The sequence below is a fragment of the Chiloscyllium plagiosum genome, chromosome 32 (genome assembly GCF_004010195.1).
Source record: "Chiloscyllium plagiosum isolate BGI_BamShark_2017 chromosome 32, ASM401019v2, whole genome shotgun sequence".
Classification (NCBI taxonomy): domain Eukaryota; kingdom Metazoa; phylum Chordata; class Chondrichthyes; order Orectolobiformes; family Hemiscylliidae; genus Chiloscyllium; species Chiloscyllium plagiosum.
The window spans coordinates 44350316-44374797 of NC_057741.1; the positions used below are offsets into that span (position 1 = coordinate 44350316).

Consider the following 24482-nt stretch of genomic DNA (forward strand, 5'->3'; position numbering starts at 1 on the left):
GTTAAGATAGAAATGGATTTTGCGTTTATTGTCCAATATTACTGAATTCTTTGGAACTCAGAATTTCAATGAAGAATTACATCAATCATTAATTCATAACTCTTGTCTACAGATGCTGCAAGACCTGTGGAGTTTCCCCAGTATTTTCTGCTCTTATTTCAGATCTCCAGCATTTGCAGTGCAAAGAGCAATACAGCACAGGAAGAGGCTCTTTGGCCTCCAAGCTTGTGCTGCCACATTTTGCCCTTCCATACTAAAACTGTCTTCACTTACAGGAACTATACCCCTCTATTCCCTTCCTATTCATGTATTCATCCAGCTGCTGCTTGAACACTGCTGTTGTGTCCACCACCACCTCCGGCTCACCAGTTTGGAAACCCTACCTCATCACCTTCAACCTATTATTGCTGGAACTAATTACCAGACTCCTAGCTGTTTGAGATATGATTGAAATTGAAAGTTAGTTTTCGGTGGTAGAGTATTGAGAGAATCTCTTTATCCATAACATTTTGAGTGTGGATGGTCTCATGTTAAAGTAAATGGAACCTGCTTCTGAAGTTCTCTTGCTCATTGTTCTCTTTTCTCATTTCCCAGAATGTCTAGTGAAGCAGAAGCTGTTCCTAACTATGAGGAAATGTTTGCTCATCGTTTCACTGCAGCTGACAAAGAGTATCAGGAGGTGTTGAAGTCACCAGCAGATCCACCGCCGATTGTAGAGGACTGGAAAATCCGGACTGGTAGTAATCGCAGGTAAAGAGCAACTGCAGACCATTGTCAAGACTTTACACCAACATACTGAGAATCTCTAAGTCTGAGTTATGTGGATTATTGATTTGCAAAGGAGTCTAGAGGTATGAGGTTTTGAGGATCCCAGCTGATTGTACAGGTTCATAGCTCCTTGAAAGTGGAGTCGCAGGCAGATAGGAAAGTGAAGAAGGCGTTTGGTATGCTTTCCTTTATTGGTCAGAAAATTGAGTACAGGAGTTGGGAGGTCATGTTGCGGCTGTACAGGACATTGGTTAAGGCCACTGTTGGAATATTGCGTGCAATTCTGGTCTCCTTCCTATCGGAAAGATGTTGTGAATCTTGAAAGGGTTCAGAAAAGATTTACAAGGATGTTGCCAGGGTTGGAGGATTTGAGCTATAGGGAGAGGCTGAACAGGCTGGGGCTATTTTTCCTGGAGCGTCGGAGGCTGAGGGATGACCTTATAGAGGTTTACAAAATTATGAGGGGCATGGATAGGATAAATAGGCAAAGTCTTTTCCCTGGGGTCGGGGAGTCCAGAACTAGAGGGCATAGGTTTAGGGTGAGAGGGGAAAGATATAAAAGAGACCTCAGAGGCAACTTTTTCACTCAGAGGGTGTTACGTGTATGGAATGAGCTGCCGGAGGAAGTGGTGGAGACTGGTACAATTACAACATTTTAAGAGGCATTTGGATGGGTATATGAATAGGAAGGGTTTGGAGGGATATGGGCTGGGTGCTGGCAAGTGGGACTAGATTGGGTTGGGATATCTGGTCGGCATGGACAGGTTGGACCGAAGGGTCTGTTTCCATGCTGTACATCTCTATGACTCTAAAGCAGGTCCCAGTCAGTAATCTGGTTTAATAGACATTTTTGTTTTGGTTTCAAGTAGGTGGTCTTTCAGTAAACACAAATATGCAATGCTACAGATTGGGGATTTAATTTTATGAATGTTGGAACAGGCTTGACAGGCCAAATGGCTATTCTTGCTAGTAATTATTTTGTTTCATTATACTGTTGAGTATGTGGGAAATAGTTAGGGAATTAGAAACCATTATTTCAGAGGAAGATACATATTTAACAGCACCAGCAGAATCTCATCAGACTGGATAGGAATGGGAATTAAGCATCACCATATTATTTTATGAAAGGTACAGAATAGGTAAAAAGAACTTGAGATAATATTGGTGAAGGAGGAAATACCTGCTGAATTCAGGGACTGGATTTTAGAGAAGGCTCAGACAGTAATTAAAGCTTGAAATTAACAAGAGGGATTATTTCAGAAATGTGTGCAGGACTCTGCTTGTACATTTGCTCGCTGAGCTGAAAGGTTTGTTTTCAGATGTTTTGTCACCATACTAGGTAACATCATCAGTGAGCCTCCGGTAAAGTGCTGGTCTTCTGTACGGCTTTCTATTTGTGTGTCTTGGTCTGTTAAGGTGAGTGATATCATTTCCGGTTCTTTTTCTTAGATGGTAAATAGGATCCAAATCAATATGTTTAGTGATGGAGCTCTGGTTTGAATGCCAGGCCTCTAGGAATTCCTTGAGGAGAAAGTGAGGACTGCAGATGTTGGAGATCAGAGCTGAAAATGTGTTGCTGGAAAAGCGCAGCAGGTCAGGCAGCATCCAAGGAACAGGAGAATCGACGTTTCGGGCATAAGCCTGAAGAAGGGCTTATGCCCGAAACGTTGATTCTCCTGTTCCTTGGATGCTGCCTGACCTGCTGCGCTTTTCCAGCAACACATTTTCAGCTCTAGGAATTCCTGTGCATGTCTCTGTTCAGCCTGTCCTAGGTTGGATGTGTTGTCCCAGTCGAGAAAGCGAGACAGAACACCAGCGCTTCACCGGAGGCTCACTGATCATGTTACCTAGCATGGTGAAGAAACGTCTGAAAACAAACCTTCCAGCTCAGCGAGCAAACTTACAAACTGAACCTCAACCTGAGCTACAAATCTTCTCAAAAATCACAAATATCTGCAGGACTCTCCATCCTCAATATGGTCATGTATGTCTCAGAGAGGAATCTGGTTACAAGCAAGGAGATATCTTGGGTGATATTGAATTGGAACAATCACTTTGGGAGTAGTGATTGTCATATGTAAGACTTGGAAAAATTAATACAAGTGTGGCATTTGCAAATTTTCTTCCTTTGCAGTCCAACATGAAATAATTAAATCATTCCGCAGTGGGTAAAGTCAGATTCAACATCAGTCTGAGACTTTTTGTTTTGATTTTTAGGTCACGAGATTTTCAACCATACAGAAGACAGGATGACAATCGCAACTGGTCCACTAACCGTCAGTGGCATGGGAGAGTCCATGGGTACAGTCACTCTCCAGTTCACCACCAAAGGCCATATGAATCTTATAGTCAAGGCTCTAATTCACAATGGCAATCCAACCACCATCGCTACTGAGTCCAAGCTACAAATCCAGTCACCCTGCTGTGTATAGCACCACACTAACTGACAGCAGCTAGGGAAACAGATTCTAATTTTAGAGAGGTGTCTTGTTTTCATATTTCTTGCTATTGGTTGCATTGGTAGTTTGGAGGGTTGTGGAGGTAGGTAATTGAGCATGTAAATCTCACCCAGAACTGCCTAGACATGCTTTTGTGATTCATGGAATAATGTTGAAATGTTGCCCAGCCTGAGGAGAAAAACTGCAGGTTAGGTAACAGGGTGTTTCTCTGACCATGACTAGAGAATGGTGTAGGGACAAACGTGGGCAAAGAGAATGAGTATCTACAAGAATTAATTTTAACATCCATTTTATTTTCTCTTGATCTATTTAACTTGTTAGTGTTTAGGAACTGACTCAGCAGTTTTGAAATAACAGAATTTTCCTTGGGCAAGATTCTGTGACGAAACAAGATTGGGTATCCTCCCTCAGTCAGTTTTCGCTCATTCAGTTACCTCACCACTGAGACTAGTGGTTACCCCAAAAAAAGATATCAGCTCCTTTGTACTTCACAGAGCTGTTCAGCCAGTGATATGGCACTGTGAGGAGAAACAGAGAGAATTGAATCGAAGCAAGAATTAACTGTGTCTAGTTTGTATATAATTGTAATTGTAATTAGAGACTGAATGAAGTGAGAGGAAAATGCCTGACAGTTTAAAAATGTAAACCCCTCTTCAAATCAACATTGACCTCAGTTACTTGTATTGAAAATTTAGTTGCTGTGTTTGGTTTTTGACAGAAATGTTTGGACTGTTTGGAACTCTGGGTAATTTCTAGATACATAGTCATTAAAATTACAGAAGTTTTCAGTGAAAGCAATTTGTACCATGAGCCTGTGCACATTTTCTGAAACCTCCATGGAGGGAAGGCATGATGATGTATATATGTGAAGCCTTGTTCTCTCATACATCATCCCCTTCAAACACTGGCTTCTAGTTTGTTCCCTGCAACTACAATTTTCTTACTTTCACATGATTAGTGTATAGCTGATTTTAGGAGTTTCTTTGTGTTGTAGACAATGTAATGTTAATATGTTTGAAACACATAGCGAAATGTATTTGTAATACTGACCTTGGCAGGCTGTGATTGGTACGAGTGGGTCAGTGACTGTGAAAACACAGAATAATGACTCACTGAGATTGACTTGTCAGGAGATTTTAAAGATCTTGATGAGATGCACTCCAAATAATGAGGCAATACTTTGCCTCCCACCTAAATGTGAGCAGAGGGCTGATACATAGCACATGTTAACCAATTCTTTCACTACCTAATGGACAGTCAAACAGCAACCCTGGCACTCATGCAGTTCAACATCTCATTTTGTGACCTGGCCAATTTCTTTGAAGTTGGTGTTTGAATTCAGTATCCTTTCTAGTTGGTTTTACTGACCACTTTGCATTTTACTCAAAGCAGTTTGTGATTGAAGGCAGATATTATAGCTCTTTGCGGTGGACTGACAAACTTTCTTTTTAAGTGTAATTTTGAAATTATTTGTAAGGCAGGAGTATGTTTTTCATTTGCTTTCCATTGTCACTGAGAAAGCTGTTCTAGTTGAGTGAATTGGCATTGTTTGGCAGGCTACAGGAGGTTCAAAGGACAGCAGTTGCTCACTGCTAATAATCGTAATCTTTAAATAGTTGTTAATCAACCTCACTTTGTTTGTTGCTAAGGTTACTGGACTATCCCATTGGGCTGTGACACTGATACTCTTTAAGATAACAATTCAGACAATTTGACCAAGCAAAATCACAGTGAGACATTAGTTCTGCAAATCATCTGTATTTCCAGGCATGACCATGATGAGGTGTGTAGAGCTTGTTGATTTTCCCCAACAATTGTGAAACAACCACATCCATGACTGAAATAAAACAGAGAATCACAAATGCTGAATATCTGAAACAAGAACAGAAATTGCTGGCAAAACTCAGTCTGGCAGTATCTGTGGAGAGAAGAATAGTTAACATTTTGAGTTCAGTGACTCTTCTTCAGCATAGGCTGGGGCCTACCCTGGGCTTGTGTTGGTTAGTACCTCACTCCACATTGACCCTCCAAGACCTGACAGAGACACTGGAAGACTAGTTTACACTGAATAATCCCTGTTAATTGTTTCCAGGTTATCATATGTATTTTTGTACTCCTGTATGTTTCAAGTATGATGAAAAATATAAATAAACAGATCCTGAGTCTACATAAAAAACCTAATTCTACTTAATTTATAAGGTTTTACAAGTTCAGAATCAGTCAAGTATTGATATCAAATCTGGATCCAGGAGAACATGAATGTCAGATAGTAAACAATGCAAAGATTAGAAGCTGTGAGATCAGCAGTAACTATTGCTGGGATGGCATCAATCTCTGTTTTAAGACCCTGAAACTGCTAAATGTTGGTGTTCAGAGTGCTTGGTGTGTTTTGTTAGAATTCTTTTTATATGACATGGCCATTGCTGCATTTATTGTCCAGAGGGAGGTTAAGAGTCAACCACATTATTGTGGACCTATAGTCTCATGAACTACTAAAGAAGGAAACATAACACACAAATATAGATAAGTCACCTTAAATAGATGGAGTAATCAACAAATAACAGCTTCACAAAGTAATTCCCGTGAAAACAAGCAGGGTGGGATCTCCACTTCTTTCGGGATCTTGGCGTATGTACTAACTCCCTATAACCTCATTTCCCCTATGACAAGTTAGGTTACCCACTTTCTCAGATGTCTCTGAAGACGTCAGACTCCAACACAGGGCTTTCCCTACCAGGGTGGTCTTCCACACATCTTCCTGACATTTGTCTTTGGTACTGTTGGAGACTTTAAGAACAGTGCGGAGTTGGCCCCTGGTTAGTGACCAAACGGGGGAAGCAACTAACATTGAGCCGGTTGAAAGAGGTAGGGGATAACATGCTACCTTTCCCGTCCCATGAATTTTAAGATGGGTGCACCAGAATAAATTATCCCCCAGACCCATAACAGAAGATGTTAGAAAAGATACAAGGAGCAAGACAAACATGGTTAAAGTTAGTCCTTGGTGGTTGTAGCTCTTCTAGTTGTCTGTGGTAGTAGGACCGTACCCACTGCTCTCTTGCAATCTGATAGATGAATCCACTTGGACAGCCCTTCGACTTTCACAGCAGTGGGAGAAGTGAGCAGAACTTGGAATAGTCTTTTGCGCCATGGCTCTAACTTCTTCCGTCCCCAGTTCCATATTAGGACCAGGTCTCCTGGGGCGAGGGCAGGCACTTCCTCCAAACCGTAGTTACCCTTTTGGGCTCTCGAACCTGGGAATGTGGAGCTAAAAGAGATTTGTTAGAGATTGAGCATATGTTATCAGTTTCTCATTCATTGCATGTAGATCAAAAGTGATCTCTGGGTTCCGTCTGGCTTCCCACGGAGTCCTTAGAGGCCTGCCATATATCAATTCCGCTGGATTCAGTTTAGTTGTGGAGTGACCCTCATTTCAAAAAGGGCTAGGAGTAAGACCTTTAATGAGTTTAGACATCGATCGGGTAGCGCTGTCAGGTTTCATTTCTGGTTTTAATTCCTTTTATAGAATCATAGAGTCATAGAGATTCTAGATGTAGATTTGCTTGCTGAGCTGTAAGGTTAATTTCCAGATGTTTCGCCACCCTACTAGGTAACATCTTCAGTGGGCCTCCGGGCGAAGCACTGTTCGTGATTCTTGCTTTCTATTTATATGTTTGGGTTTCTTTGGGTTGGTGATGTCATTTTCTGTGGTGATGTCATTTCCTGTTCTTTTTCTCAGAGGGTGGTAGATGGGGTCTAACTCGATGTGTTTGTTGATAGGGTCTAAGGGGCCACCAAAACTTTTTCCTACCTTAAATCATCCTTCCTTCACCCCGTTTTCTCATGGATCCTGGTGGGGAACCAGATCAGCCTCGAGCGAGGGACCACAGTGTTCCCAGGAGTCGTTTACCGGATCCCAAAAACAAAGGAATCGGCTGTGCACTCTTTACTCCTGTTGAGTCCTGGGTTCACCACGATCGTTTGCACTTCGAGGACGAGCCCCCAAGATGTTAAAGGTCACTTGGCCTTCCTACTAAATATGAGAGAACAAGAAAAATGAAAGTATTAGAGATCCTTTATTGATTGCTTCTCACCATGTGGCAGGGGAGCCCAGCAATCCCAAGTGTGTGCTTATACACTAGGCAGTGCTGCAAGCGTTCTCCTGTGTGATTAAACAAGCAAAGGCTTTTTATATCTTTTTTTAAAAAGAAGCGTTTCCTGCAGTTTCGTGTGCAACTGCCTCCAATTCAGTTGTTGCTGGGACATATTGGGACAAGCCTTTGGTCACATGCTGTTCACTTTGTTTTCTTTGTTTACACTTGGCTGTATCCAAGCTAACCACACCGTGTCCGACGCCATTTTGTTTACCATTTCAGTTTCAAGCAAGCTAAAATGTATCCTAAAATGTATCCTAAAGATACAGGGTAGACCATTTAGGACTTAGAGAAATTTCTTCAGCCAGGAAGTGAGCCTGTGGAATTCTCTGCCCCAAAATATGGTTAGGGCGCAAAACATTGACTATTTTCAAGAAGCAGTCAGATATAGTTCTAAGGGCTAAAGGGATCAAAGGGTAAGGGGAGAAAGTGGAACAGAGTATGGCATTACATTGTCAGCCATGATTATATTGGATGGGGAAGCAGACTCAAAGGGCCAAATAGCCTCCTGCTCATGTTTCTATGATTCAGTCAAGAGCTATTAGATCTACTGAAATGAAGTTTTGAGAATTGGAGGAACTCAATGTTAAAGTTATGAAATGTAAGAAAAACACAAGAAAAAACATAATTCTACAGATGCTCCATATCTGAAAAAAAGCACAACATACAAGAAGCAGGTAATATAATGTAAACAATGCCTAAGTGATGAGAGTTGTGCAGTCTGAGTCCAAATCTGCATGAACACCATTCCATAAGACAAGGTTTTCCCAGTATGTTTAGAAAGCTGACAATCTATGAGATTAATATGGAAAACATAGGTAGTGAATAGTGTTGAGCCTTTCCTGTGTATTGTAACTTGCTGACCAAATGGGGAGTGTCCAGCCAACCCTGACCCAAGTCTTTTAGGTCAGGAGGAGGATTTGGAGAGTTGGGTTGAGCCAGCTGCTGCTCTGACCTGTTCTAGTTGCCATGGGGTTAATATGGTTGTTCCTCTTCTGGTCAATGGTGCTTTTTCAAAATGCGGACTGGTTCACTTGGGCAGCGCGGTTGGGGGAGAGGGGGGGTTGTTTGCTGCTTGAAGTCACTGGTGCCACTAAGCATTGGGGAAGATGGCTGTGCCTCCTTGATTACATGGTCACTGCCTAGCATTGATATGCAAGTGTTATATCTTCAATGACTATTTCGATAAAGAGAACATAAATACTGTGTTGAAAGTTGAAAATGTTAAGCAGTCATTTGATAGAGTGTTGAAAATCAGAAAGTTTTTTGATCCATTAACTAAGAATCTTTTCAGAGACAGGAGGGTCAGTAACAGAGTACACAGATTTAAGATAATTGGTAATTGAACCAGAGTGGGAATGGGAGAAAATTAAGAAACATGTTGCTCTGATGGGAAATGAAAATCTGAAATGGTGGAAGCAGAGAGAAACCAAATAAACACTTGGAGGAGAAATTCACAGGGCTCCTGGAAAATTAACTGGATAGCCCTTTCCGTGAGCCAGCGTTAGCATGATGGGCTGAATAATCTTTCTGTGCTGTGCTTATTTTGCAGAAATAATGTTTGGATATTAAGCCACAACAGGATTGATTCAACCTGCAATTTGCTGTGTTTTGTAGTCTTTGGCTTTGGCTCAGGTATCTGACAATGCTGGGAGCTTACAAACATATGAATTAGCAGCAGCAATAGGCCATTCAGCCCATCAAACCTGCTCCACCATTCAACAAAATGGCTGATCTGAACCTCCAGTCTATCATTCTCATCTATACCTGACAACCTTTCACCCTCTCACTTAGCAAGAATGTAGCTAACTCTACGTTAAAAATATTCAAGGATTCTGCTTCCACCACCTTTCCAGGAAGTGTTCCAAGGACTCTCAATCCTCTGATTGAAAAATTCACATCATCTGTTTTAAATAACTACTGATTATTACACAGTGACCTGTCATTCTACTTTCTCCCGTAAGAACTTCCAAGATCTTGATGGTTTCAATCAAGTCACCTTTCACTCTTTTAAACTTGAGCAGAATCAGATATTCTCTAATAAACCTGTTCAGAGATACTGTTACATACCTCTGGAGCAGGTGAGACTTGAGTCCAAGCCTCTTGACTCAGAGGCAGGGACACTACCACTACATCATAAAAGCCTAGTATTAGAATACAAGCCTCATCTCTCCAATCCTTCAAAGACAACCTGTCCACTGTTATCTCGTAAAGCTTTTTTGAGCTGCAGAAAACTGGTGACCAACAATGTGCACAATAATGTGCGTAATACCTTCAAAGTGCCCTGTATAATTGAAGCATAATCTCCCTAATTTTGTAGAGCAGTGGATGTAGTGTACATGGATTTTAGTAAGGCATTTGATAAGGTTCCCCATGGTAGGCTTATGCAGAAAGTCAGGAGGCATGGGATAGTGGAAGTTTGGCCAGTTGGATAGAGAACTAGCTAACCAGTCGAAGTCAGGGAGTGGTGGTAGATGGTAAATATTCAGCCTGGAGCCCAGTTACAAGTGGAGTTCCGCAGGAATCAGTTCTGGGTCCTCTGCTGTCTGTAATTTTTATTAATGACTTGGAAGAGGGAGTCGAAGGGTGGGTCAGTAAATTTGCAGACGATACGAAGATTGATGGAGTTGTGGATAGTGAGGAGGGCTGTTGTTGGCTGCAAAGAGACTTAGATATGATGCAGAGCTGGGCTGAGGAGTGGCAGATGGAGTTCAACCATGTCAAGTGTGAGGTTGTCCATTTGGAAGGACAAATAAGAATGCGGAATACAGGGTTAACGGTAGGGTTCTTAATAAGGTGGAGGAGCATAGGGATCTTGGGGTCTATGTTCATAGATCTTTGAAAGTTGCCACTCAGGTGGATAGAGCTTGTAAGAAGGCCTATGGTGTATTAGTGTTCATTAGCAGAGGGATTGAATTCAAGAGTCATGAGGTGATGTTGCAGCTGTACAGGACCTTGGTAAGGCCACATTTGGAGTACTGTGTGCAGTTCTGGTCGCCTCACTTTAGGAAAGATGTGGAAGCTTTGGAGAGGGTGCAGAGGAGATTTACCAGGATGTTGCCTGGAATGGAGAATAGGTCATACGAGGATAGATTGAGAGTGCTAGGCCTTTTCTCATTGGAACGGACAAGGATGAGGGGTGACTTGATAGAGGTTTATAACATGATCAGGAGAATAGATAGAGTAGACAGTCAGAAACTTTTTCCCCAGGTACAACAGAGTGTTACAAGGGGACATAAATTTAAGGTGAAGGGTGGAAGGTATAGGGGTATGTCAGGGGAAGGTTCTTTACCCAGAGAGTGGTGGGGGCATGGAATGCGCTGCCTGTGGGAGTGGTAGAGTCAGAATCATTGGTGACCTTTAAGCGACAATTGGATAGGTGCTTAAGCTAGGACAAATGTTCGGCACAACATCGTGGGCCAAAGAGCCTGTTCTGTGCTGTATTGTTCTATGTTCTATGTTCTATTCCCTCATACTAAATAACATTTTATTAGCTTTCCTAATCATTTGCTGTACCAGAATACTAATCTTTTACAATTCATTCACAAGGACACCTCGATCCCAGTGCTCTACAATCATTCACTATTTAAATGATATTAGTCTTTTGTTTTCTTCATGTCAAAATCTGCAATTTTGTGTTTTCAACAGGAATGAGTTAACACTGATCTGCTTGAAGTCACTTCCACTGACTCAGCCCTTGTGTAATCAACTGAGAGAAGTGCAAAGGAAGAGGTGGAATTGACGTATAAAGCAGTTCATTAGCACCAGGCGAAGTTTATATATATGCAGCCCAGCTGTTAATTCTCATTACTGGTGATTTCATGAACATGATTTGCATCAATTCTGGCATTATTCAGGATCAGAAACACTGCTCATAAAACAATCTTTTTCCTCCCTCTCCAATTTTCTGTAGGTTTTTAAAGTTCATCAGCCAGGTAGTGTTCCACTATTATCCAAGTGGCTTTCCTTCAGATGTGAACTTGGATCATTCTAAACAATGAAGGGAGGCACAACAATCAAGTGCAACTGCTGCCCAGGTATCAGCTGCAATATCACAGATAATCACAGCAATGGTGGCAAACATGACCATGAGAAGGACTGAAGGAAGCAAAATGGCAAGGATCTTTTTTAAAACTCCTGTTGTTGTATGTTCAGGTGTCTTGATGGCTTATTTCCAGACCCCAGGCTGGGATAGCCCTACAATTTCAAGTCTCTGTTAATGGGTTGGGATTGGTGTGGTAGGACTCACTCTCATTGGAGGAGTTTCTTCATAGTGCTTAACCTGGAAGTAGGAACATGTGCAAAGAACTGTCTCAACAAGCTATCCACAACACAGGTTTTATTTTAAAGAAAGGTACTTTTAAAATTTAGTAATTCTGAGTGTGGAAGTTTAAAAGTAATCAACTGCTTAGTTAAATTTTATCAAATACCATAGGATGGTCTTTAGCAAGGGTGCTGTTTTGATTAATAAAAGAAACATTTTCACAGAATCTGTACAGTATGGAAGCAGGCCTTCAGCCCCTTGAGCCCACACCGACCCTCCAAAGAGCATCCCACCCAAACCAGACCCCTACACTATCCCTGTTACCCTGCATTTCCCATGGCTCATCCACCTCATCTGCACATCCCTGGGCACTATGGGCAATTTAGCATAGCCAATCCACCCAACTTGCATACCTTTGAACTATATCTCCCAGACACAGGGAGAACATGCAAACTCCACACAGACAGTCACCCAAGGGTGGAATCATACCTGGGTCCCTGGTGCTGTGAGGTAGCAGTGCTGACCATTTAGCCATTGTGCTGACCATTACTGAGATAAAATATACCGATACATCTTTATTCCCCAATAGAAACTTCTTTCCCAATCTGGGCAAGGAGGTCTGCAGGAGGTGGGTCTTAATTTGTTCTCTGGTCTATTTCCAGTTAGCTGCTCCCAGTTGTTTTGCTAAAACTAAGCTTGAGAGAGGGGGAACGTAGGTTGGTCACAATTCCACTGATTACTGAGTAACTGCTTCTGGCTTATGATGGGATCTGTTTGAAATCTGATGGCACTCAAGGCCTATTTGTATACTTGATTGGGATGATAGAAGATCCTAATTTGGAGATTGGATAAATGTAAAAACTAAATTCTTATTAGATTTTGAATAACCTCTCCAGGAAAATGATTGACGTCTAGTTTTGTTTAACCTTGACAAATGATTAAAGCAACTTTTAAACATCATGAGTATATTATGAGCAAACAGTCACTAATTTTGTCACTCAATGTCCTTTCAGTGTAGAAACTGCTGTTTACAATTGCCAAGGCACAACTGCTATTAAAATTGGCAGGAAGCTACTGCCAATTTTTAATGTTAATAACTTACAACTGAGCAGTGAATTAACATTGCCGCTTAAAGGGATAAGCTGTACAGAAGCAATCCTTATCGTGCACAGGAAGCTTTAGTAGGTTGACTGTATTCGACTGACCTGGAGTGAACACTTGTGCAGAAAGTAAATATAACATTTTATTTGTCTGTCACTGTAATTTTATATTTTCACATACAAATAAATACAATTTTGGATAGATTTATCTGACAAGAATAATTACAGATCGTTAATTAGGCACCCTTGAGTGCTTTCAGATTCTGAATCGTCCTTGCTGAATAAGAGGCAGGGATTCTGTCAGTCAGTCCCATTATGTCCAACATTGAATTTTCTCTCACAGTGAAACTTGGGGACAGTTCTCCTGCTCTTTAGTTTCATACAGAAGGATTTGGGCTAGTGGGTATGGAGGAAATTAACTAAAAACAGAGTAAAGTGGAGTTTCTTTACAACATGTACTTTGACGCATTCTGTCATTACTCATCCATACAACACCTCCGCATGTTTTACATCACCTCTGAAACTGATCCTTCCACCTCTCTTCTCACCAGCATGCGAAGGTGATTTTGTCAAAGAAATGACATATCATAGAATGATCAAAGCACAGAAGGAGGCTATTCAGCCCATTGTGCCAGTATGTTGTTCCACGAATGTGCAATTAACTTAGTGCTTCTCCATCATTTTCTCCTTGTAGTCTGCACATTTTTCCTTTGGATAATAATGCAATTCCCTTCTGACTACCTGTATTGAACCTGCCTCCACCACTCTGTTAAGCCATGTGTTTCAAAGCCTAAACACTTGCTGTGTGTAAAAGCTTTTCCTCCTGTTCTGCATTTTGTTACTACATTAAATTCAGAAATACACAGTAATACTGATTACATTTCAAAAGTATTTCATTCCTTGTAAAGTGTTTTGGGGTGTTGGCTGATCATGAAAGGTGCTACATAAATACAAGTCTTTCAAATTTAAAAAAACTGTTGAAACAAATCAATATTGTGGGATGAAAACTTGAGATAAGAACTTGAGTTATTTCTGGAAGTAAATTAGCCCAAGTGGGTTTCTATTACTGTTGGAAATTGAAAGAATGAATAAAGCCTCAGTTTGTTATTCAAACTTTAATTTATTGCTTCTATGTGTTATACACACAAATAATAGTTTTTGAAATTAAATTTAATAAAAAATACAGAAATTACAACAAAAAATACATAAAGGAAGAATTGATTTAAATTGTTTTTAAGGACAAAGCTAAAACCTGAGGTCCAGTTTAACCTATGGTAAGGCAATCTAATGTGTTCTAATACAAGGAGCTGAATCCTGTCTTTTTTTTAGCAATAAATCGTTGGATGATAAATGGGAATTACTCGCCATGGTACTCCCAGCCTCTAGTCTGCTACTATGGCCACTGTACTTATCTGGTGGTCCAATTATGTTTCAGGTCAATGATAAACCCCATGATATTGTTGGTGGTGGATTAAATGATGATAATGCACTTGAATGCAAAAGGGGATGGTTAAATTCTTTATTGTTAGAGATAGATTGTCTGACATTTGCGCAGTGTTAATGTCACTTACCACTTATTAGCGCAAGCCTGTCTGTAGTTTTAGTTTTGCTGCACATGGATAGCGATTGTTGAAGTAATTAAGGAGTTATGAATGCTACTGACCATTGTGCAATCATTAGTAAACATAGCCACTTGTGACCATATGAAGGCCATTGGGGAAGCAGCTGAAAATAGTTGGGCCTAGAACACTATTTTTGGAGATCCTGTACTGATGCCCTGGAGCTCAAATGATCAACCTCCAACAAGTACAACAATCTTTCCAAATGCTAGGTATGATTACAACCACAGAGGGTTATTCCCAAGTTCCTACTGACTTCAATTTTGTTGGGATTTCTTGATGTCAAGGGCTGTCACCCTCAGTCACATCTGGAGCTCAGCTCTTTATCCATATTTGGACTAAGGCTGCAATAACATCTGGAACTGAGTGACCTAGTGGAACCGAAACTGAACATTAGTGTACTGGTTATTGCTTTATAAGTGCCGCCTGATTGCACTGTTGACAACAGTGTAACAGTGAAATCTTGTTCTGGATAAAGTCAAACTTTGAATGGAATTAAACTTCAGTTTAATGACTAATGAACGTGTGATGTTGGGGTCAGGTTGTTTCAGTCAGAGCCATACTGTGTGGCGCCACATCCTCAATGGTTACTGAGCCAGTGCAGAGTTGTAACATATAATTAATGCTTCAATGATCCTGCAAGAGACATATGACAGAGAAAGGGGCTGGAAGATTGGACAGAATCTAATAGAACACCCTCAAACAAACAACAAAAGAACTCTCAACCTTCAAATATGTGAAAGGTCTAATTTTGCCCTTTGATTACTGATCTGTCTTCAGACCTCCTGCAATCCTGTTTTCCAAAATATATGTACACTTTCTCACTTACAACAAAAAAAGTGGGACTCCAGATTGCACTGTTGAATCTACCCTCATCATTAGCTTGTCAGGAAATGTTACATTTGAATCATTGTTTTTATAAACTACATAAAAATAACCATTTGCCAAACTCACTTAGTCACTCACTCAAATACTCAACGATAAACAGAAAGGCTTTCAAATGTTTCATGCAAACGTGATTAGACTTCTGAGGAGCGCTGCATGCTTTTCCTCTGTGTCCTGTGAAGAATGGTGAGATTAGAGTCAGGGTTGGTGGAAGGAGGAGACAGGGGAGAACAGGGGTGTAGGGTGGAGACAATTGGGGTGGGAGGGGGAATGGGGGGGAATCAGGGCAGCTGCAGTTCTATACAGAAAGATGTCAAATGATGTAACGTTAGAAGGAATTTATATAAAGTGCCAAGATTGTAAATGAAGTAGGAGGGTTGGATTGCATATACACAGGTCAATAAGGCAGGCAATATAAATAGATAATGCTACAAGTAAGCAGACTAAATTTCAGAGTTGACAGATAGAAAAGTGATGAGGCAATATTAGACCTTTACATCACCCGAGCATACAGTCAAGTTGGTTTAAAAGCTTCCTCTGAAAGACACCGGCTCAGAGTAAAACTGTCTCAGTACTTAATTGAAATGCTAGTTGAGAATATTTACTCCAGTTCTAAAGCCAGGCTTGAACCAATGTTCTTCCAAAGAAACAAGAATGCTCCTGATTAAATCAAGTTGAATAACAGATCACTGCAAACTGCTCTGGTATCTATAGCAGAGAGAACATAAATTGACCACATGCTGGGTTGGAAACCAATGCTTTTACAGTGTCTCCAGTGTGACACTGTTATAAGACGGTTCCAAAACAACTCCCAACTCAAATAATTGGTAACTTTGGCTTAATTATTTCAAATCCAAATCAATTTTTGTCTTTCCTCAAGCTATTCCTCTTTATTTTCTATCATGTAATTTCACTTTAGTCTCCCACACACTTTCTGTGAAGAAGAGACTGAATCAACTATTTGGAGATTATTGAAAGACTTCTGAAAATAAGGCTAAGACTGGAAACCCACTAGAATATTAAATATGCTTTTGTCATTGTTTCAACAATTCTTTGATTTTCCAGTGCTTGTGTAACTGCATTGTTCTAATTGATTGACCATATTTCAGCGATTCTCTGTCCAATCTTCCATTGCCTATTTTATTGAAAATCCTCTCTGTATCCTCCCAGGTCCAAAGTCAAAGGAATTGAGTGAGACAAATTTCAAGATCAAAGCATGGATCCCTAGATCATCCATCAGTCTTCAGCACAAAAAATGGAAAATACAATATTAGGAAACAAACCTCATCCAGTTTGTCCAATACACAGCAACAGGTGCAACCTCCATTTGTATAGCACCTTTAATGTAATATCCCAAGACCTTGCATTTTTGAAACGATGAACAATAATAGAAAAATAAGAACACCTGTTCAGTATTATAATTGTGGTAGGAGGAATACAATGATAATCATAACCTACTACTTCATCAATCACACCACTAATCTAAATCCGTTGCTTCACTTAGCAAAACAGTAATGATTTCTTCTCTTTATACTATTATCCAGAACAAAATACATACTCACCAGGCTATCTAATTAACTTAAAATAATCTATTTTATTATAAACAAAACTTATCCTTGAAGCAAATGATATCTAAGTTATGATCCAGACTTAAAAACCAAATCACCTCAATTCCAAGCATACATATACTGAAAAAGACAAATCTACGCAGAGATAATAATTTGTTTTAAAAAGGCAGGAGGGGGTAAACTTTGGATAGGTTTGCACACTATTTGCAAGGAGGAGATATTTTTCAAAACTGCACTACGTCCTTCTGAATATGCAGTAATCATCAGTGAACATTGCCACTTCTGACATTACGATGGAAGTAAGGTCAGCTGAAGGTGACTGACCTCTAACAACCACACTATCGTTCTTTGTGCTGGGTCTGACTCCAACCAGAAAAGAGATTTCCTCCAATTCCTATTGACACTAATTTTGCCATGGCTCCTTCACATCAGATTTAGTCAAATACAAAGGCAATCACTCTCATCTCACCACTGAAGATCAACTCGTTTGTCCTTGCTTGAAGCTGTAATATGGTCAACAGCTGAATGACCTTGGTGAAAACCAAACTGAGTGTCAGTGAGTAAATATTGCTAAGTGAGTGCCACTTGAGAGCACTGTTGACTCGCCTTTTCCAACACTTTACTGATATTGAAAGTAAACTGATGGGACAGAAATTGACCGGGTTGGATTTGTCCTACTTTTAGTGTACAAGGTGTATCTGGGCTATTTTCCATATTGTCGGGAGCTGCCAGTATTATTACTGTGCTGGAACAGCTTGGCTAAGGGTGTAGCACAGGATTTCAGCTAATGCTGCTAATGCTGAAATCTACTGTCAGGCCCTATGTCCTTTGCAGAATCCAATGCCTTCAACTGTTCCTTATTTTTACAATTTCATTTGCCCTTGAGAATTTGATGTGAACTGCTTTCTTGAACAGCTACATTCCACTTACTATTGATGTACCATATGGCATTAAAAAGGTTGTCCCAGGATTTTGACTCAGTGACAATGAAGGAACAGTGATACATTTCCAAGTCAAAATGAAGTACATCTTGGTGGGGAAGTTGAGGATGTTACAATGTATCTACTGTCTTTTTCTTCTAGATGGTAATTGTCACAAATTTGGAAGGTGTGATCTAAGGAGCCTTGGTGAATTTCTGCAGTGCTTCGTTGATATGATACACACTGCTGTGACTGAGTCGGTGGTAGAGGGAGTGAATATTGTGAATATGGTACCATTTAAGTGGGCTTATTTATTTTGGATGGTATCAAGCTTCTTCAGTGTTGTTGGAGCTGCACTCAGCCAGACAAATGGGGAGTATTCCTCCACAATCCTGGCTTATGCCTTACAGATGGTAGACAGGCTTTGGATTTCAATAGGTAGGTTAGTCATTGCAGGATTCCTAGTTTCTGCCCTTGCAACCTCTCAAATTATATGGCTAGTCATTTAATCTTGGTTATTGGTTACCCCCAAGATGCTATCATTGAATCACTACAATGCAGAAAGGCCATTCAGCCCATTGAGTTTGCAGCAACCCAGTCCCCTAGCCTATCCCCTTAACCCCACATTTACCACGGCTAATTCACATAGCCTACTCAACTCTGGATGCTATGGGGCAACTCACCGAACCTGAACATCTTTGGACTATATAATATCATGTAGAGTAAATTGAATTGGCTGAAGATTGGCACCTCTGATGCTGGGGACCTCTGGAGGAGACCAACATGCAATGTCCACTCAGCACATCTGTCTGAAGATCGTTACAAATGATTCAGCCTTGTTTTTGTAATAATGTGCTGTGCTCCCCCATCGTTGAAGATGGAGATATTTGTGGAGCCTACTCCTCCAGTGAGTTGTTTAATGATTGTGATTTTATGTAACAGGACCAAGAGTTTAGATCTAATCTGTTGATTGTGGATTGCTTAGGCCTGCTGCTTGTGTTGGTTGGCACATAAGTAGTCCTTGCTGTAGTTTCACCCAGATGATATGTAACTTTTAGGTATACCTGGTCCTACTCTGACACCCTTTCTTGCATTCTTCATTGAACCACAGTTAATCCCCTGACTTGATGGTAATGGTAAAATGAGGATATGCTGGGACGTGAGTTTGCAAATTGTGATTGATTTGCTAATGCTGCTAATGGCCCAAAGTGCTTCATGGATGCCCAGTTTTGACTTGTTAGATCTGTTTAAAGTCTATTCCATTTTGTATGGTGCTAGTGCCACACAAGCAAATGGAAGGTCTCCTCAATGTGAGGCTTTGTCTCTTCAAGGATGTACAGTGGTCACTCCCACCAAAGCTGATATGAGCAGATACATCTGCAACAGGCAGACTGCTGAGCTTGAGGTTAGCATGTTTTTTTCCTCTTGTTGGTTCCCTGAAAACCTGCTGCAGACAAAGTCTAGCAGCTATGTCTTTTAGGATTCAACCAGTTTGGTTAGTGGTAGTGTTACAGAGTCATCCAGCATGGAAACAGACTTTTCAGTCCAACTGCTGACTATGTTTACCAAATTAAACTAATCCCACTTGCCTGCATTTGGCCCATACCCTAAACCTTTCCTATTCATGTCCCTGTCCAAATGTCTTTTAAACGTTGTAACTGTACTTATATCTACCACTTCCTTTGGCGGTTTATTCTACATACATAAACATCCTCTGTGTGAAAAAATTATCCCATAGGTCCCTTTCAAATATTTCTCCTCTCACCTTAACAATATGCCCTCTAGATTTGAACGACCCCATCCTTTACTATTCAACTTATCTACTCCCTTAATGATTTTATAAACTTCCATAAGGTCACCCACAGCCTCCAGTGCTCTAGTGAAAAAAGTCTCAGCCTATCCAGCCTCTCCTTATAACTCAAACCCTCCAGTCACAGCAAACATCCTGGTAAATCTATTTTGAACCCTTTCCAATTTAATAATATCCTTCCTATAGCAGGGCGACCAGAACTGCACAGTACTCCAAAGGTGGCCTTACCAACGTCATGTACAACCTCAACATGACATCACAACTCATATGTTCAATGGTCAGAGCAATGAAGGCAAGCATGTTAAATGCCTTCTTAACCATCCTGTCGGCCTGTGATGCAACTTTCAAAGAACTATGCACCTGAACCCCTAGGTCTCTTTGTTCGACAATGCTCCCTAGGGCCCTACCATTAACTGTATAAGTCCTGCACTTCTTCACTGTACCAAAATGCATTATCTCACACATGGTGATGAACATCAAAGTCCCCCATACAAAGTATGTTATGTGACCTTGTCACCATCAATGCTTCCTCTAAGTGATGTGCAGCATGGAAGAAGATGTCAATTTTATTACAATGGAAACACCTAGGCCTTTGATTTGCTCTTCCCCCCACCCCTCAGGACTGGTCTGAGGGGGAATTTTCAGGGCTATCCCAGCTGTCCCTTCCTTACCTGGGCTATTGGCCTCTTTTTCATGCTCTAATCTTCGAAGCTTAATTTTTATGGATCAACTTATAACTGTCAGACATCTCCACTGGTTGTCGAGGAGTTGTGATCTTCTGGTATTCAATATAAGTTCTAACAACTGAAGAAAGTGCATTTTAAAAATGTTTCCGAATAGAATAATATTTGAAAGCATCACACACAACGTTACCCCTGATGCTGATATCCAACAATTGTTTTTATTCACTTACGAGATGTGGCCTTTGCTGGCTGGGCTAGCATCTATTGCCAAGCCTAGTTTCCCTTGAGACGGTGGTGGTGAGATGCCTTTTTGAACTGCTGCAATCTATTTCATGTAAGTTTACCATTAGGAAGGGAGTTCCATAATTCTGACTATGACACAGCTTTCATAGCACTCTTCATAAAAAGTCATTAAAGGTAAAAACTGCTTTGTACAATCTGAGTGTGGATCAAGAAAGGATGAACTCAAGAAAAAGGGCATGGAGTTTGGACAGGATTAGACTTGGCCATGATACTTTTCCAAGATTAAATCACACCCAACATGGGACATGTGTGAGCAGCAGTCACTCATGTGAAGGATGCAGCAGCATGGAACTAAACCCTGGCATGAAGTCATTTTCTCAGGACAGAAAAAAAAACATTTGCATTTATACTGCGAATTGCACACTAACTGAACATGTCCAAGCACTTTCCAGTTAACACTGAGGGTGGCACGGTGGCTCACAGCACCAGGGACCATGGATCGATGCTAGCCTTGGGTGACTGTCTGTGTGGAGTTTGCACATTTTCCCCGTGTCTGCGTGAGTTTCTTCTGGTGCTTTAGTTTCTTCCAAAAGATGTGCAGGTTAGGTGTATAGGCCATGCTAAATTGCCCATTGTGTTCAGGGATGTGCAGGTTAGGTGAATAAGCATGCTAAATTGCCCATTGTGTTCAGGGATGTGCAGGTTAGGTGAATAAGCATGCTAAATTGCCCATTGTGTTCAGGGATGTGCAGGTTAGGTGAATAAGCATGCTAAATTGCCCATTGTGTTCAGGGATGTGCAGGTTAGGTGAATAAGCATGCTAAATTGCCCATTGTGTTCAGGGATGTGCAGGTTAGGTGAATAAGCATGCTAAATTGCCCATTGTGTTCAGGGATGTGCAGGTTAGGTGAATAAGCATGCTAAATTGCCCATTGTGTTCAGGGATGTGCAGGTTAGGTGAATAAGCATGCTAAATTGCCCATTGTGTTCAGGGATGTGCAGGTTAGGTGAATAAGCATGCTAAATTGCCCATTGTGTTCAGGGATGTGCAGGTTAGGTGAATAAGCATGCTAAATTGCCCATTGTGTTCAGGGATGTGCAGGTTAGGTGAATAAGCATGCTAAATTGCCCATTGTGTTCAGGGATGTGCAGGTTAGGTGAATAAGCATGCTAAATTGCCCATTGTGTTCAGGGATGTGCAGGTTAGGTGAATAAGCATGCTAAATTGCCCATTGTGTTCAGGGATGTGCAGGTTAGGTGAATAAGCATGCTAAATTGCCCATTGTGTTCAGGGATGTGCAGGTTAGGTGAATAAGCATGCTAAATTGCCCATTGTGTTCAGGGATGTGCAGGTTAGGTGAATAAGCATGCTAAATTGCCCATTGTGTTCAGGGATGTGCAGGTTAGGTGAATAAGCATGCTAAATTGCCCATTGTGTTCAGGGATGTGCAGGTTAGGTGAATAAGCATGCTAAATTGCCCATTGTGTTCAGGGATGTGCAGGTTAGGTGAATAAGCATGCTAAATTGCCCATTGTGTTCAGGGATGTGCAGGTTAGGTGAATAAGCATGCTAAATTGCCCATTGTGTTCAGGGATGTGCAGGTTAGGTGAATAAGCATGCTAAATTGCCCATTGTGTTCAGGGATGTGCAGGTTAGGTGAATAAGCATGCTAAATTGCCCATTGTGTTCAGGGATGTGCAGGTTAGGTGAATAAGCATGCTAAATTGCCCATTGTGTTCAGGGATGTGCAGGTTAGGTGAATAAGCATGCTAAATTGCCCATTGTGTTCAGGGATGTGCAGGTTAGGTGAATAAGCATGCTAAATTGCCCATTGTGTTCAGGGATGTGCAGGTTAGGTGAATAAGCATGCTAAATTGCCCATTGTGTTCAGGGATGTGCAGGTTAGGTGAATAAGCATGCTAAATTGCCCATTGTGTTCAGGGATGTGCAGGTTAGGTGAATAAGCATGCTAAATTGCCCATTGTGTTCAGGGATGTGCAGGTTAGGTGAATAAGCATGCTAAATTGCCCATTGTGTTCAGGGATGTGCAGGTTAGGTGAATAAGCATGCTAAATTGCCCATTGTGTTCAGGGATGTGCAGGTTAGGTGAATAAGCATGCTAAATTGCCCATTGTGTTCAGGGATGTGCAGGTTAGGTGAATAAGCATGCTAAATTGCCCATTGTGTTCAGGGATGTGCAGGTTAGGTGAATAAGCATGCTAAATTGCCCATTGTGTTCAGGGATGTGCAGGTTAGGTGAATAAGCATGCTAAATTGCCCATTGTGTTCAGGGATGTGCAGGTTAGGTGAATAAGCATGCTAAATTGCCCATTGTGTTCAGGGATGTGCAGGTTAGGTGAATAAGCATGCTAAATTGCCCATTGTGTTCAGGGATGTGCAGGTTAGGTGAATAAGCATGCTAAATTGCCCATTGTGTTCAGGGATGTGCAGGTTAGGTGAATAAGCATGCTAAATTGCCCATTGTGTTCAGGGATGTGCAGGTTAGGTGAATAAGCATGCTAAATTGCCCATTGTGTTCAGGGATGTGCAGGTTAGGTGAATAAGCATGCTAAATTGCCCATTGTGTTCAGGGATGTGCAGGTTAGGTGAATAAGCATGCTAAATTGCCCATTGTGTTCAGGGATGTGCAGGTTAGGTGAATAAGCATGCTAAATTGCCCATTGTGTTCAGGGATGTGCAGGTTAGGTGAATAAGCATGCTAAATTGCCCATTGTGTTCAGGGATGTGCAGGTTAGGTGAATAAGCATGCTAAATTGCCCATTGTGTTCAGGGATGTGCAGGTTAGGTGAATAAGCATGCTAAATTGCCCATTGTGTTCAGGGATGTGCAGGTTAGGTGAATAAGCATGCTAAATTGCCCATTGTGTTCAGGGATGTGCAGGTTAGGTGAATAAGCATGCTAAATTGCCCATTGTGTTCAGGGATGTGCAGGTTAGGTGAATAAGCATGCTAAATTGCCCATTGTGTTCAGGGATGTGCAGGTTAGGTGAATAAGCATGCTAAATTGCCCATTGTGTTCAGGGATGTGCAGGTTAGGTGAATAAGCATGCTAAATTGCCCATTGTGTTCAGGGATGTGCAGGTTAGGTGAATAAGCATGCTAAATTGCCCATTGTGTTCAGGGATGTGCAGGTTAGGTGAATAAGCATGCTAAATTGCCCATTGTGTTCAGGGATGTGCAGGTTAGGTGAATTGGCCACGCTAAATTGCCCATTGTGTTCAGGGATGTGCAGGTTAGGTGAATAGGCCATGCTAAATTGCCCATTGTGTTCAGGGATGTGCAGGTTAGGTGAATAAGCATGCTAAATTGCCCATTGTGTTCAGAGATGTGCAGGTTAGGTGAATAGGTCATGCTAAATTGCCCATTGTGTTCAGGGATGTGCAGGTTAGGTGCATTAGTCGGGGTAAATACATGATAGTAGGGGAATGGGTCTGGATTACTCTTTGGAGGGGTGGCGTGGACTTATTGGCCAAAGGGGCTGTTTCCACACTATAGGAATTCTACGATTTAATATAGTACTATTTATAGCAAGCTAGGAAATACGGCAGTTTATTTTGTGTACAGCAAGCTCCCACAAACAGTAGTGTGATTAGGCAGATGTCTAGATTAAAGCCGTGCTGGAAAAGCACAGCAGGTCAGGCAGCATCCGAGGAGCAGGAAAAATCGATGCTCTTTGTAAAAGCCCTGCATTAGGCTCATTCCTGATAAAGAACTTTTGCCCAAAATGTTGATTTTCCTGCTCCTCGGATGCTACCTGACCTGCCATGCTTTTACAGCACTACTCTAATCTAGAGTCTGATCTCCAGCATATGCAGTCCTCACATTTGCCTGCCTGATTAGGCAGATGTACTAGAGCAAGAAAGGCATATAGAATAATTGAGGAGTTTATGAAACTTCAAGAGTGGCTGTATGCGAAGAAAAAGGAGACCTTCATTTCCGGGAAATTTAGTTGCAGCACATCGTTAACTTCACATTTGATTGGAATGTA

The 24482-nt window shown here is 41.2% G+C and overlaps 1 protein-coding gene across 1 annotated transcript; it reads left to right on the forward strand.

The window, feature by feature from the left end:
- The first annotated feature begins 594 nt into the window (after positions 1–594).
- On the forward strand, positions 595–5394 carry LOC122539591 (RNA guanine-N7 methyltransferase activating subunit-like). The gene is made up of 2 exons (XM_043674594.1): positions 595–750; positions 2986–5394. Exons 1-2 carry the CDS (start codon positions 596–598, stop codon positions 3161–3163), a joined length of 333 nt encoding a protein of 110 aa, XP_043530529.1. The 5' UTR covers position 595; the 3' UTR covers positions 3164–5394.
- The last annotated feature ends 19088 nt before the right edge of the window (positions 5395–24482 follow it).

What these genes read in the sequence shown, in the direction of transcription:
- LOC122539591 (XM_043674594.1), top strand. Translation starts at nt 596, where the DNA reads ATGTCTAGTGAAGCAGAAGCTGTTCCTAACTATGAGGAAATGTTTGCT. An exon ending in CGGACTGGTAGTAATCGCAG is followed by an intron (nt 751 to 2,985) that starts GTAAAGAGCAAC and finishes TTTGATTTTTAG; the next exon opens with GTCACGAGATTTTCAACCAT.